This window comes from Salmo salar, chromosome ssa06 (genome assembly GCF_905237065.1).
Source record: "Salmo salar chromosome ssa06, Ssal_v3.1, whole genome shotgun sequence".
In the NCBI taxonomy this organism is placed as follows: domain Eukaryota; kingdom Metazoa; phylum Chordata; class Actinopteri; order Salmoniformes; family Salmonidae; genus Salmo; species Salmo salar.
The window spans coordinates 4,581,286-4,597,500 of NC_059447.1; the positions used below are offsets into that span (position 1 = coordinate 4,581,286).

The window sequence follows — 16,215 nt, forward strand, 5'->3', positions numbered from 1 at the left end:
TAATACATTTGCAGAAATTTCAAAATTGTTTTTGCTTTGTCATTATGGGGTAATGTGTGTAGACTGATGAGGGATAACATTATTTCATACATTTTAGAATAAGGCATAACAAAATATGGAAAAAGTCAAGGGGTTTGAATACTTTCTGAATGCACTGTATAGAGGGATTAGGGTGACACTTCAGATGCTCACAGTCAACCAGACATGGGATTCTTCCTGACTAATCAGGAATTCTTGGTTTTGAGGGAATAAGGCTGTCACGTAACAAAATGTGGAAAAGGTGTATGGGTCTGAATACTTTCCCGAATGCGATGTACTTATATACTAGGCTTTATATACTAGTCCAATATACTAGGCGTTATAACCATGTATGATAATGTAAGAATGGGGGTATTAAAATGTTTCGTAACAGTGCCAAAGCTGGGTTTGTTCCAGCGAGCCATATTTTGATTTAAGGCAGTAACTTTTGCTCCACAGGGATTTAGATACAAGTTGCACTCCCATACCCCGGATGTGATTATTGTGTTTGTGTCGGCAGAGAAGGAGATGCCTCTGCCCGTACAGGTTTTTAACTTTCAGGTAAACTTGTGTTTTCAACAGTTTATATAACCGGGAACACGTTTGAATGACTATATTTTTTGTTTAGATTGAGTTGATATATTTGGTTCTCTAACAAAGTGTTTTCAACTAGCGTTAGCTAACAAGCTAATCTTGCTAGCTAACGTTAGCTAAGAAGCTATGCTAGGGTCGCAACATCAAGTTAGTCCTTATTATCTAATACATTTAGCGTTAGGGCGGATTGAACTAGGTTTATTATAGATTATAAATCTTCAATTTGTTTGATAGATTTAGCTAACTAGTCGGCGGATAAAAAAAAAAGCAGGTGTAGCTATATTAGTTATAGAAAATGTAAACAGACAGTTTGATGGCTCGTGTTGAGTCGTTACTGTAGTTTGCTGATTTAACAAAATAACCTGACTGTAGTTAGTAATTCCTGACTAGCATAGCTACGTCTTTGTCAAACGTTAGCGTAGCCACCTAAAATGCAAGCTATTGGGTGGGTATAATTTGTGGAACGTTCCAACAGGAATCCGTTGTAAAGTACAAGGTTGTCAACAAACAATGCATACAAAGTAGCACGATCAAGTCACCTAGCTAACTAGCTGCCGAATAGGCATCAACTCACCACATAGCTTATTCTTAATGTTTGTCCATAGGCTACCAGAGTGAGGACAGACATTTTTCGGGAATAAACCTGGTGAGGGAAAAACTTAATGAAATAGCTCACTCCCTACCCGGTATCTTATTCTGCCTCTATACAACTTTATATGCGTTGTTTGTTGGCAATTTTGTTATTTACGAAGTTTTTGGAACAGAATCCTGTTGGAACGTTCCACAAATTATACCACCCCCAAGCTATTTAGCTAGCTAAATAAAAATGGAGTTAGCTAGAGAAGATGGCCATGGAAACAATTCTTAAATTGTCTGTTATAATCAACTAGCTAAACAACATCCACCGGACTGGCATAAGTTACTATCACCCTGAAACCTTTCACCAACCCTTGCAGTTCAGTTTAGAGACAACGCATTAATTGACATCCCTTTTATGCAAGAAGCAGGACTTCCATGTTTCTTAAATGTCTCAGACCTTGCTTCTTCCACCAATTCACATGTGTGACCCACCTTGTTTGTACAGCACCAAATATACACTACATCACCAAAAGTATGTGGACACCCCTTCAAATTAGTGGATTCTGCTATTTCAGCCACACCCGTTGCTGACTGGTGTATAAAATCTAGCACACAGCCATACAATCTCTATTAAATAAAAGCCATGCAATCTACATAGACAAACATTGGCAGTAGAATGGCCCGTACTGAAGAGCTTAGTGACTTTCAACGTGGCACCGTCATAAGATGCCACTTTTCCAACAAGTCAGTTTGTAAAATTTCTACCCTGCTAGAGCTGCCCTGGACAACTGTACTGATAAGTACTGTACTGTGCTGATAAGTGAAAATGTCTAGGAGCAACAACGGCTCAGCCGCGAAGTGGTAGTCCTCACAAGCTCACAGAACGGGACCACTGAAGCATGTAGCAACACTCACTACCGAGTTCCAAACTGCCTCTGAAGGCAACGTCAGCACAAGAACTGTTCGTCGGGAGCTTCATGGGCTCTCGAGTGGCGCAGCGGTCTAAGGCACTGCATCTCGGTGCTAGAGGTGTCACTACAGACCCTGGTTCGATTCCAGGCTGTATCACAACTGGCCGAGTCCCATAGGGCGGCGCACAATTGGCCCAGCGTCATTCGGGTTTGGCTGAGGTAGGCCCTCATTGTAAATAAGAATTTGTTCGTAACTGACTTGTCTAGTTAGATAAAGGTTAAATAAAAAAAATGAAATGGGTTTCCATGGCCGAGCAGTCGCAATCCAAGATCACAATGCCAAGCGTCAGGTTGAGTGGTGGAAAGCTCATCACCATTGGAATCTGGAGCAGTGGAAACATGTTGTCTGGAGTGATGAATCACGCTTCACCTTCTGGCAGTCCAATGGAAGAATCTGGGTTTGGTGGATGCCAGGAGAAAGCTACCTGCCCCAATTTCATGGTTCGGGCTAGGCCCCTTAGTTAGAGTGAAGGGAAATCTTAACGCTACAGCAAAGATGTTTTTGTGGCAACAGTTTGGGGAAGGCCCTTTACTGTTTCAGCATGACAATGCCCCCGTGCACCAAGCGAGGTCCGTACAGAAATGGTTTGTTGATCGGTGTGGAAGAACTTGACTAGCCTACACAGAGCCCTGACCTCAAGCCCATCAAACTACTTTGGGATGAATTGGAACGCCAACTGCGAGCCAGGCCTAATCGCCCAACATCAGTGCCCGACCTCACTAATGCTCTTGTGGCTGAATGGAAGCAAGTCCCTGCAGCAATGTTCCAACATCTAGTGGAAAGCCTTCCCAGAAGAGTGGAGGCTGTTATAGCAGCAAAGAGGGGACCAACTCCATATTAATACCCATGATTATGGAATAAGATGTTTGACGAGCAGGTGTCCACATACTTTTGGTCATGTAGTTTATTACACAGCCCCAAATAACATCTAGCTAATGTGGTCAGAGGTGTGGCTAGCTAACTAACATGACTTATCATGCGAAGTGCTTTAAGTCATCAAGGACAGAAATCACTCTTTTGCCCTCCCCTCCATCTCCCCCTCCCTTCCTTCCCTGCATCTCTCCCCTTTCCCGCCTCCCCTCCCTCCTCCAGGACAGCTCAGTGTCAGAGCTGGAGGTTGCCGCAGGGGCAGAGCAAGCTCAGGACAGTGAAAGAGACAGGGACATGGCCAGAGACAGGGACAAGAGTAGGGCTAGCTTGGCCCAGACCTCAGCCTCAGAGCTGCCCTGTACCTCCCATAGCAGCAGTAGACCCAATCTGCTGTCACCGTTCACTGCAGGGGACTACGTCCTTAGCTCCAGCCTCTCAGCATGCTCCCTGCTCCCAGAGGTAGGACCACCAGAGCAGACAGAGCAAAGCTCTGATATATGGAGTTGTTTTAAGGTCATACCAAGGATCATTTTGCTATTTGATTTTGAATTTTAAGACCCCTTGAAGTATAAAAAAAAAAGAACACGTATTTTTTTATTAATAATTTTTGTCCTTACTGCTATTAGGGCGGCAGGTAGCCTAGTGGTTAGAGTGTTGGGCCAGTAACCGAAAGGTTGCTAGATTGAATCCCCGCGCTGCCAAGGTAAAAATCTGTTCATAGGCCGTCATTGTAAATAAGAATTAGTTTTTAACTGACTTGCCAAGTTTATTTTTTTTTACATGTATTTAACCCCATATTTTTGGTACTAATCCAGTCTCCATATATACTTCCATAAATGTTTTCCACTTCGTACCAGGGGACCTTCAGACAAGTCTTGTGAGGCCTGTGGGCGTCCTAGAGAGTCTCACCTTTACACAGAGGGTCATATTAGTGTGTAGGCCAAACTGTTCGGACGCCACAGACAGTTGGCAGATCGGCTGTACCGACTTCAGATGAGTCCCAAGTAGCTTGTCGGGTCATAGAGCAAAACGGAGAACACCGTCATGTTCGTCAGAGTCTCATCTTTCCATTGAAGGGTCAATCATTTGTAGGCTGTTTGGACGCTACAGACAATGTTCTGAGAAGACCAATTGGGATGTCTCATGGTCTGACAAACACTGCTCTAGCTCTGTCACCTTTCACTGCTGAAACACTGCTCTAGCTCTGTCACCTTTCACTGCTGAAACACTGCTCTAGCTCTGTCACCTTTCACTGCTGAAACACTGCTCTAGCTCTGTCACCTTTCACTGCTGAAACACTGCTCTAGCTCTGTCACCTTTCACTGCAGAAACACTGCTCTAGCTCTGTCACCTTTCACTGCAGAAACACCGCTCTAGCTCTGTCACCTTTCACTGCAGAAACACCGCTCTAGCTCTGTCACCTTTCACTGCAGAAACACTGCTCTAGCTCTGTCACCTTTCACTGCTGAAACACTGCTCTAGCTCTGTCACCTTTCACTGCTGAAACACTGCTCTAGCTCTGTCACCTTTCACTGCTGAAACACTGCTCTAGCTCTGTCACCTTTCACTGCTGAAACACTGCTCTAGCTCTGTCACCTTTCACTGCAGAAACACTGCTCTAGCTCTGTCACCTTTCACTGCAGAAACACCGCTCTAGCTCTGTCACCTTTCACTGCAGAAACACTGCTCTAGCTCTGTCACCTTTCACTGCAGAAACACTGCTCTAGCTTAAATTGATGGATTTCTATGGGGCTTTTTTAAAATGCTAATTCGATTTCAGCGGGTGCGCGGTCATTGACCTTAGGGGGTTAACCTCTAAAAGTCTATCTCTCTCTCCCCCGCTCGCTCTCTCTCCATCTCACCTTCTCTCTCCCCCTCCCTTCCATCCCTCTCTCCATCTCCCCCGCTCTCTCACCATCTCCCCGGCTCGCTCTCTCCATCTCCCCCACTCGCTCTCTCCATCTCACCTTCTCTCCACTCTCTCTCCCCCTCCCTTCCATCCCTCTATCTCTCCATCTCCCCGCTCTCTCACCATCTCCCCCACTCTCTCACCATCTCCCCCGCTCTCTCACTCCATCTCCCCCGCTCGCTCTCCATCTCACCTTCTCTCTCCTCTCTCTCCCCCTCCCTTCCATCCCTCTCTCTCCTCCAGGGGGCTGTTGAGCCGATGCAGATCGATGCTGACCCCCAGGAAGACCAACAGAATACTCCAGACACCAACTATGTGGTGGAAAACCCCACACTGGTACGTTACTATAGCACTAAACTAGCCCTAGCACTGGTACGTTACTATAGCACTAAACTAGCCCTAGCACTGGTACGTTACTATAGCACTAAGCTAGCCCTAGCACTGGTACGTTACTATAGCACTAAGCTAGCACTGGTACGTTACTATAGCACTAAGCTAGCACTGGTACGTTACTATAGCACTAAGCTAGCACTGGTACGTTACTATAGCACTAAGCTAGCACTGGTACGTTACTATAGCACTAAACTAGCCCTAGCACTGGTACGTTACTATAGCACTAAGATAGCCCTAGCACTGGTACGTTACTATAGCACTAAGCTAGCACTGGTACGTTACTATAGCACTAAAGTAGCCAGCACTGGTACGTTACTATAGCACTAAGCTAGCACTGGTACGTTACTATAGCACTAAGCTAGCACTGGTACGTTACTATAGCACTAAGCTAGCACTGGTACGTTACTATAGCACTAAGCTAGCACTGGTACGTTACTATAGCACTAAGAAGGCACTGGTACGTTACTATAGCACTAAGCTGGCACTGGTACGTTACTATAGCACTAAGCTGGCACTGGTACGTTACTATAGCACTAAGCTAGCACTGGTACGTTACTATAGCACTAAGCTAGCACTGGTACGTTACTATAGCACTAAGCTAGCCCTAGCACTGGTACGTTACTATAGCACTAAAGTAGCCCTAGCACTGGTACGTTACTATAGCACTAAGCTAGCCCTAGCACTGGTACGTTACTATAGCACTAAGCTAGCCCTAGCACTGGTACGTTACTATAGCACTAAGCTAGCCCTAGCACTGGGACATTACTATAGCACTAAGCTAGCACTGGTACGTTACTATAGCACTAAGCTAGCACTGGGACATTACTATAGCACTAAGCTAGCACTGGGACATTACTATAGCACTAAGCTAGCCCTAGCACTGGGACGTTACTATAGCACTAAGCTAGCCCTAGCACTGGGACATTACTATAGCACTAAGCTAGCACTGGGACATTACTATAGCACTAAGCTAGCCCTAGCACTGGGACGTTACTATAGCACTAAGCTAGCACTGGTACGTTACTATAGCACTAAACTAGCCCTAGCACTGGTACGTTACTATAGCACTAAGCTAGCCCTAGCACTGGTACGTTACTATAGCACTAAGCTAGCCCTAGCACTGGGACATTACTATAGCACTAAGCTAGCACTGGTACGTTACTATAGCACTAAGCTAGCCCTAGCACTGGGACGTTACTATAGCACTAAGCTAGCACTGGTACGTTACTATAGCACTAAGCTAGCACTGGGACGTTACTATAGCACTAAGCTAGCCCTAGCACTGGGACATTACTATAGCACTAAGCTAGCCCTAGCACTGGGACGTTACTATAGCACTAAGCTAGCACTGGTACGTTACTATAGCACTAAGCTAGCACTGGTACGTTACTATAGCACTAAGCTAGCCCTAGCACTGGGACATTACTATAGCACTAAGCTAGCACTGGGACGTTACTATAGCACTAAGCTAGCCCTAGCACTGGGACATTACTATAGCACTAAGCTAGCCCTAGCACTGGGACATTACTATAGCACTAAGCTAGCCCTAGCACTGGGACATTACTATAGCACTAAGCTAGCACTGGGACGTTACTTCAGCACTAAGCTAGCCATAGCACTGGGACGTTACTATAGCACTAAGCTAGCACTAGCACTGGGACATTACTATAGCACTAAGCTAGCACTGGGACATTACTATAGCACTAAGCTAGCACTGGGATGTTACTATAGCACTAAGCTAGCACTGGGACGTTACTATAGCACTAAGCTAGCACTGGGACGTTACTATAGCACTAAGCTAGCACTGGGATGTTACTATAGCACTAAGCTAGCACTGGTACGTTACTATAGCACTAAGTTAGCACTGGTACATTACAATAGCACTAAGCTAGCCCTAGCACTGGGACGTTACTATAGCACTAAGCTAGCCCTAGCACTGGGACGTTACTATAGCACTAAGCTAGCCCTAGCACTGGGACGTTACAATAGCACTAAGCTAGCCCTAGCACTGGGACGTTATTATAGCACTAAGCTAGCCCTAGCACTGGGACATTACTATAGCACTAAGCTAGCCCTAGCACTGGGACGTTACTATAGCACTAAGCTAGCACTGGGACGTTACTATAGCACTAAGCTAGCACTGGGACGTTACTATAGCACTAAGCTAGCCCTTGCACTGGCACGTTACTGACTGTATCTTCCTTAGCTTTGTAGGTCTACTTCTATATTCTATGCTAAACACTGAACTAAATGAAGTCAGTCTGTCACATACTCCTATCATGTGTTATCTTCTCACTGTTATGTCTCTCTCTCTCACTCTTCCTCTCTCAATCTCGCTGTCTCTCGCTCTCTGTCTCTCTCTGTCTTTCAATCTCGCTGCCTCTCGCTGTCTCTCTCTCAATCTCTCTTTTGTCTCCCTGTCTCTCTCTCTCTTTCATCTCTCCTGGTCTCCCTCTCTAGGACCTGGAGCAGTTTGCGTCCAGCTACAGCGGTCTGATGCGTATTGAGAGACTGCAGTTCATAGCACAACATTGTCCCCAGCTCCGTGCCGAGGCCCTGAAGATGGCCCTGTCCTTCGTCCAGAGGACCTTCAACGTAGACGTGTACGAGGAGATCCACCGCCGACTCACCGACGCCAAGCGGTGAGGAGTGTGTGTGTGAGTGAAGTGGAGCCTATATAAGGTACAAAAGTGTGTGTGTGTGTGAGATCCCGCATGTGTGCATACGTCCCTAACATCTCTGTCTATTCCCAGACAGGCGCAGGGTGTCCCTGACGCGGTGCCTGATGGGCTGGTGGAGGCCCCTCTCCTGGACACAGCCTGGGCAGAGAGCACCAGGAAAAAGGCCCTGCTCAAACTGGAGAAGCTGGACACTGACCTCAAGAACTACAAGGGAAACTCCATCAAAGAGAGCATCAGGTAACTAGCTACGGGGGAAACTCAAGTAGACATTGTTTTCACTGTGTTACGTGTGTCACAAGCAGTGGAGATGGAACTCGGACAACATGCATGGCTAGAACCTAGGACATCTGCTGGGTTTACACACATCCAGTGCTTTTAACGTCATGAGAGGGAGCGTGCAAGACAAGTGCACACTTTGGGATAAGGTTGGAGAATGTAGACACAGCCAGTGATGTGGTAGAGGAGAGGAAGGACCTCAAAACTCAAATGGAACCAGTCTACTACTCAACAAGTTCTCTCTCTGGATTTTCTCTCCTCCCTCTCCCCTCCCTCTCTCTGTCTGTTCAGGCGGGGTCATGATGACCTAGGGGACCACTATTTAGACTGTGGAGATCTCAGCAACGCCCTTAAGTGTTACAGCCGAGCCCGAGACTACTGCACTAGTGCCAAGCATGTCATCAACATGTGTCTGAACGTCATCAAGGTACTATGACCTCATTAACACGTGCCTCCGAAATGAATGTTTATGAATGTCATGTCAACTTTTATCAAGTTGTCTTCACTTGGTCAAGTCCATACATGAGGATTGTCTGACCTAACATCCTTGGAAGGTTTCTCAAACCTCTCTCTCTCTCTCTCTCTCTCTCTCTTTCTCTTTCTCGCTAGGTTAGCGTTTACCTCCAGAACTGGTCCCATGTACTTAGCTATGTCAGCAAGGCAGAATCCACTCCAGAGATAGCTGAGGTTAGTACTGAATGACTGAACTATAACCTTTCCATCGTACCTTCCTAGTGAGAGAAACTTGTAAAATCAAGCAGTATGAGAATTTGTTCAATATATTTTCTCCTTTTAAATTGTTGTGTGTGTATAGTAGGTTCGAATATAGCCTTCACACTGAGAGAAAATCACTGACTTATCTCCGCTTGCTTGTTCTTCTAGCAACGAGGAGAGAGAGACAGTCAGAACCAATCTGTCCTCACCAAACTAAAATGTGCTGCGGGTAAGATATCATATTATACTTTTAGGAGGACCACTGAAGTCTGCAGCTAAGACATTATACTATACTGTTAGGAGGACCGCTGAAGTCTGCAGCTAAGACATTATACTATACTGTTAGGAGGACCGCTGAAGTCTGCAGCTAAGACATTATACTATACTGTTAGGAGGACCGCTGAAGTCTGCAGCTAAGACATTATACTATACTAGTATTATACTGTGAGGAGGACCACTGAAGTCTGCAGCTAAGACATTATACTATACTGTTAGGAGGACCACTGAAGTCTGCAGCTAAGACATTATATTATACTGTTAGGAGGACCACTGAAGTCTGCAGCTAAGACATTATACTATACTAGTATTATACTGTGAGGAGGACCACTGAAGTCTGCAGCTAAGACATTATACTATACTGTTAGGAGGACCGCTGAAGTCTGCAGCTAAGACATTATACTATACTAGTATTATACTGTTAGGAGGACCACTGAAGTCTGCAGCTAAGACATTATACTATACTGTTAGGAGGACCGCTGAAGTCTGCAGCTAAGACATTATACTATACTAGTATTATACTGTGAGGAGGACCACTGAAGTCTGCAGCTAAGACATTATACTATACTAGTATTATACTGTTAGGAGGACCACTGAAGTCTGCAGCTAAGACATTATACTATACTAGTATTATACTGTTAGGAGGACCACTGAAGTCTGCAGCTAAGACATTATACTATACTGTTAGGAGGACCACTGAAGTCTGCAGCTAAGACATTATACTATACTAGTATTATACTGTTAGGAGGACAACTGAAGTCTGCAGCTAAGACATTATACTATACTGTTAGGAGGACCACTGAAGTCTGCAGCTAAGACATTATACTATACTGTTAGGAGGACTGCTGAAGTCTGCAGCTAAGACATTATACTATACTGTTAGGAGGACCGCTGAAGTCTGCAGCTAAGACATTATACTATACTGTTAGGAGGACCGCTGAAGTCTGCAGCTAAGACATTATACTATACTGTTAGGAGGACCGCTGAAGTCTGCAGCTAAGACATTATACTATACTAGTATTATACTGTTAGGAGGACCGCTGAAGTCTGCAGCTAAGACATTATACTATACTAGTATTATACTGTTAGGAGGACCACTGAAGTCTGCAGCTAAGACATTATACTATACTGTTAGGAGGACCGCTGAAGTCTGCAGCTAAGACATTATACTATACTGTTAGGAGGACCACTGAAGTCTGCAGCTAAGACATTATACTATACTGTTAGGAGGACCGCTGAAGTCTGCAGCTAAGACATTATACTATACTAGTATTATACTGTTAGGAGGACCGCTGAAGTCTGCAGCTAAGACATTATATTATACTGTTAGGAGGACCACTGAAGTCTGCAGCTAAGACATTATACTATACTGTTAGGAGGACCGCTGAAGTCTGCAGCTAAGACATTATACTATACTAGTATTATACTGTTAGGAGGACCGCTGAAGTCTGCAGCTAAGACATTATACTATACTGTTAGGAGGACCACTGAAGTCTGCAGCTAAGACATTATACTATACTGTTAGGAGGACCACTGAAGTCTGCAGCTAAGACATTATACTATACTGTTAGGAGGACCACTGAAGTCTGCAGCTAAGACATTATACTATACTGTTAGGAGGACCGCTGAAGTCTGCAGCTAAGACATTATGCTATACTGTTAGGAGGACCGCAGCTAAGACATTATACTATACTGTTAGGAGGACCGCTGAAGTCTGCAGCTAAGACATTATACTATACTAGTATTATACTGTTAGGAGGACCACTGAAGTCTGCAGCTAAGACATTATACTATACTGTTAGGAGGACCGCAGCTAAGACATTATACTATACTGTTAGGAGGACCGCTGAAGTCTGCAGCTAAGACATTATACTATACTGTTAGGAGAAACCACAAGAAGTCTTAGGTCATATTAGGTAATAAAACCTATTTTTAAGTTGTGAGTTTCAAATGTTTCTCTTGACCTGCCCCCCCCCCCCAGGTTTGGCAGAGCTGGCCTCTAGAAAGTACAAACCGGCCGCCAAGTGCTTCCTCCAGGCTTCATTTGACCACTGCGACTTCCCAGAGGTCAGATATCAATATATCCCCCTATCTCTGACCCCAAATCACTTGACCCCGCCCCCAACTCACTTGACCCCCCCCCCTCCCAACTCACTTAACCCCCCCCAACTCACTTGACCCCCCCCCACTCACTTGACTCTGTCCCCCAACTCACTTGACCCCGCCCCCCCACTCACTTGACCCCGCCCCCCACTCACTTGACCCCCCCACTCACTTGACCCCGCCCCCAACTCACATGACCCCGCCCCACAACTCACTTGACCCCGCCCCACAACTCACTTGACCCCGCCCCCACAACTCACTTGACCCCGCCCCCAACTCACTTGACTATGTCCCCCAACTCACTTGACCCCGCCCCCACTCACTTGACCCCGCCCCCCACTCACTTGACCCCGCCCCACAACTCACTTGACCCCGCCACCCCCACAACTCACTTGACCCCGCCACCCCCACAACTCACTTGACCCCGCCCCCGACTCACTTGACCCCGCCCCCACAACTCACCTGCCCGCCCCCAACACTCCATTATAATGGTATGGTACCTCACCATATCTGGTCTGAGCCATGACGTTGCTGTGTACATGGAGTGTTATTAGTTGTATTTGGATTGAGGAGTTGTAACCTGTTGTGGGTCCCCTCCCCAGCTCCTGTCCCCCAGTAATGTAGCGGTGTATGGAGGGATGTGTGCCCTGGCCACCTTTGACAGACAGGAACTACAGAAGAACATCATCTCCAGCAGGTAGGCTCCCTACGCAGGGTGCACCACACTTAGTCGTCCCCTCCAGGTAACTGCTAACTCTGTTAAAGAACAATGTGCTTCATTGTTCTCTCCATCAAGTGGAAGTCCTTGATGACAACTGTTATGGAGAGGAACAGCTTGTTGAGTGATGACTGATTTCAGTACATATTGAAATGTCAGCACCTCTTTTCCCTCGCTTTCTCTCTCTCCTATCTCTCCCTCTCCTATCTCTCCTATCTCTCCCTTTCCCCTGTCCCTCTCATCTATCTCTCCTCTCTCTCTCTCTCTCCTATATCTCTCTCTCCTATCTCTCCCTCTCCCCTGTCCCTCTCATCTATCTCTCCTCTCTCTCTCTCTCCTATATCTCTCTCTCCTATCTCTCCCTCTCCCCTATCTCTCTCATCTATATCTCTCTCTCCCTCTCCCCTGTCCCTCTCATCTATCTCTCCCTCTCCCCTATCTCTCTCATCTATCTCTCCTCTCTCTCTCCTATCTCTCCCCCTCATCTATCTCTCCTCTCTTTCCTATCTCTCCCTTTCCCCTGTCCCTCTCATCTATCTCTCCTCTCTCTCTCTCTCTCCTATATCTCTCTCTCCTATCTCTCCCTCTCCCTGTCCCTCTCATCTATCTCTCCTCTCTCTCTCTCTCCTATATCTCTCTCTCCTATCTCTCCCTCTCCCCTATCTCTCTCATCTATATCTCTCTCTCCCTCTCCCCTGTCCCTCTCATCTATCTCTCCCTCTCCCCTATCTCTCTCATCTATATCTCTCTCTCCCTCTCCCCTGTCCCTCTCATCTATCTCTCCCTCTCCCCTATCTCTCTCATCTATCTCTCATCTCTCCCTCTCCCCCTCATCTATCTCTCCTCTCTTTCCTATCTCTCCCTTTCCCCTGTCCCTCTCATCTATCTCTCCTCTCTCTCTCTCCTATATCTCTCTCTCCTATCCCTCTCATCTCTCCTCTCTCTCTCCTATCTCTCCCTCTCCCCTATCTCTCTCATCTATATCTCTCTCTCCTCTCTCCCTCTCCCCTGTCCCTCTCCCCTATCTCTCCCTCTCCCCTATCTCTCTCTCTCCCCTATCTCTCTCTCTCATCTATCTCTCCTCTCTCTCTCCTATCTCTCCCTCTCTTTCCTATCTCTCTCTCCTATCTCTCCCTCTCCTATATTTCTCCTCTCTCTCCTATCTCTCCCTCTCCTATATTTCTCCTCTCTCTCCTATCTCTCCCTCTCCTATATCTCTCTCCTCTCTCTCTCCTATCTCTCTCCTATATCTCTCCTCTCTAGCTCCTTTAAGTTGTTTTTAGAGTTGGAGCCCCAGGTGCGTGACATAATCTTCAAGTTTTACGAATCACAGTACGCATCCTGTCTGAAACTACTGGACGAGATGAAGGTAAGGAAGAAAACACTTTTATATGGACAGTTACAGGCTGACTAGATGATGTTAAGGAAGAAAACAGTTTTATATGGACTGTTACAGGCTGACTAGATGAAGGTAAGGAAGAAAACAGTTTTATATGGACTGTTAGAGGCTGACTAGATGATGTTATGGAAGAAAACAGTTTTATATGGACTGTTACAGGCTGACTAGATGATGTTAAGGAAGAAAACAGTTTTATATGGACTGTTACAGGCTGACTAGATGATGTTAAGGAAGAAAACAGTTTTATATGGACTGTTACAGGCTGACTAGATGATGTTAAGGAAGAAAACAGTTTTATATGGACTGTTACAGGCTAACTAGATGAAGGTAAGGAAGAAAACAGTTTTATATGGACTGTTACAGGCTGACTAGATGATGTTAAGGAAGAAAACAGTTTTATATGGACTGTTAGAGGCTAACTAGATGATGTTAAGGAAGAAAACAGTTTTATATGGACTGTTACAGGCTGACTAGATGATGTTAAGGAAGAAAACAGTTTTATATGGACTGTTACAGGCTGACTAGATGATGTTAAGGAAGAAAACAGTTTTATATGGACTGTTACAGGCTAACTAGATGAAGGTAAGGAAGAAAACGTTTTTATATGGACTGTTACAGGCTGACTAGATGATGTTATGGAAGAAAACAGTTTTATATGGACTGTTACAGGCTGACTAGATGATGTTAAGGAAGAAAACAGTTTTATATGGACTGTTACAGGCTAACTAGATGATGTTAAGGAAGAAAACAGTTTTATATGGACTGTTACAGGCTGACTAGATGATGTTAAGGAAGAAAACAGTTTTATATGGACTGTTACAGGCTGACTAGATGATGTTAAGGAAGAAAACAGTTTTATATGGACTGTTACAGGCTAACTAGATGATGTTAAGGAAGAAAACAGTTTTATATGGACAGTTACAGGCTAACTAGATGATGTTAAGGAAGAAAACAGTTTTATATGGACTGTTACAGGCTGACTAGATGATGGTAAGGAAGAAAACAGTTTTATATGGACTGTTACAGGCTGACTGCAAAATATAAATGGAAAAACTATTTATATTGCCACTCAGTAATGTTGATTGAATTAGTCTTGGGATTGTTTTTTAATTTCATTTAACCTCATTGAACAAATTCTTATTTTACAGGGACAGATTTTTACCTTGTCAGCTCGGGGATTCGATCCAGCAACCTTTTGGTTACTGGCCCAACGCTCTAACCACTAGGCTACCTGCCTCCCCTCTGACCACTAGGCTACCTGCCGCCCCTCTGACCACTAGGCTACCTGCCGCCCCTCTGACCACTAGGCTACCTGCCTCCCCTCTAACCACTAGGCTACCTGCCGCCCCTCTAACCACTAGGCTACCTGCCGCCCCTCTAACCACTAGGCTACCTGCCGCCCCGCTGACCACTAGGCTACCTGCCGCCCCTCTGACCACTAGGCTACCTGCCTCCTCTAACCACTAGGCTACCTGCCGCCCCTCTGACCACTAGGCTACCTGCCTCCTCTAACCACTAGGCTACCTGCTACCTGCTCTAACCACTAGACTACCTGCCGCCCCTCTAACCACTAGGCTACCTGCCGCCCCTCTAACCACTAGGCTACCTGCCGCCCCTCTAACCACTAGGCTACCTGCCGCCCCTCTAACCACTAGGCTACCTGCCGCCCCTCTGACCACTAGGCTACCTGCTACCGCTCTAACCACTAGGCTATCTTCTACCTGCTCTAACCACTAGGTTACCTGCCACCCCTCTAACCACTAGGCTACCTGCCACCCCTCTAACCACTAGGCTACCTGCCACCCCTCTAACCACTAGGCTACCTGCCGCCCCTCTAACCACTAGGCTACCTGCCGCCCCTCTAACCACTAGGCTACCTGCCGCCCTCTAACCACTAGGCTACCTGCCGCCCTCTAACCACTAGGCTACCTGCCACCCCTCTAACCACTAGGCTACCTGCCGCCCCTCTAACCACTAGGCTACCTGCCGCCCCTCTAACCACTAGGCTACCTGCCGCCCCTCTAACCACTAGGCTACCTGCCGCCCCTCTAACCACTAGGCTACCTGCCGCCCCTCTAACCACTAGGCTACCTGCCGCCCCTCTAACCACTAGGCTACCTGCCGCCCCTCTAACCACTAGGCTACCTGCCACCCCTCTAACCACTAGGCTACCTGCTACCTGCTCTAACCACTAGGCTACCTGCTCTAACCACTAGGCTACCTGCCGCCCCTCTAACCACTAGGCTACCTGCCGCCCCTCTAACCACTAGGCTACCTGCCGCCCCTCTAACCACTAGGCTACCTGCTACCTGCTCTAACCACTAGGCTACCTGCTACCTGCTCTAACCACTAGGCTACCTGCCGCCCCTCTAACCACTAGGCTACCTGCCGCCCCTCTGACCACTAGGCTACCTGCCGCCCCTCTGACCACGAGGCTACCTGCCGCCCCTCTGACCACGAGGCTACCTGCCGCCCCTCTGACCACGAGGCTACCTGCCGCCCCTCTGATCACGAGGCTACCTGCCGCCCCTCTGACCACGAGGCTACCTGCCGCCCCTCTGACCACGAGGCTACCTGCCGCCCCTCTGACCACGAGGCTACCTGCCGCCCCTCTGACCACGAGGCTACCTGCCGCCCCTCTGACCACGAGGCTACCTGCCGCCCCTCTGACCACGAGGCTACCTGCCGCCCCTCTGACCACGAGGCTACCTGC

General features: G+C 46.9%; 1 protein-coding gene across 5 annotated transcripts in view; it reads left to right on the plus strand.

Moving 5' to 3' along the window:
* The first annotated feature begins 336 nt into the window (after positions 1-336).
* LOC106606204 (COP9 signalosome complex subunit 1) overlaps positions 337-16,215 on the plus strand; it is a 64,698-nt gene continuing 48,819 nt past the window's right edge. For 2 of the 5 annotated variants that reach the window (XM_045719604.1, XM_045719605.1), the window contains exons 1-10: positions 3,115-3,492; positions 5,186-5,278; positions 7,796-7,977; positions 8,089-8,253; positions 8,584-8,719; positions 8,902-8,979; positions 9,175-9,235; positions 11,264-11,349; positions 11,988-12,082; positions 13,367-13,472. In XM_045719604.1, coding sequence (XP_045575560.1) covers positions 3,130-3,492; positions 5,186-5,278; positions 7,796-7,977; positions 8,089-8,253; positions 8,584-8,719; positions 8,902-8,979; positions 9,175-9,235; positions 11,264-11,349; positions 11,988-12,082; positions 13,367-13,472 — 1,365 coding nt within the window. In that variant the 5' untranslated portion in view covers positions 3,115-3,129. Of the gene's footprint in view, positions 580-3,114; positions 3,493-5,185; positions 5,279-7,795; positions 7,978-8,088; positions 8,254-8,583; positions 8,720-8,901; positions 8,980-9,174; positions 9,236-11,263; positions 11,350-11,987; positions 12,083-13,366; positions 13,473-14,650; positions 14,769-16,215 lie in introns of those variants that run through there. The other 3 variants (XM_045719608.1, XM_045719607.1, XM_045719606.1) reach the window with 3 other exon arrangements.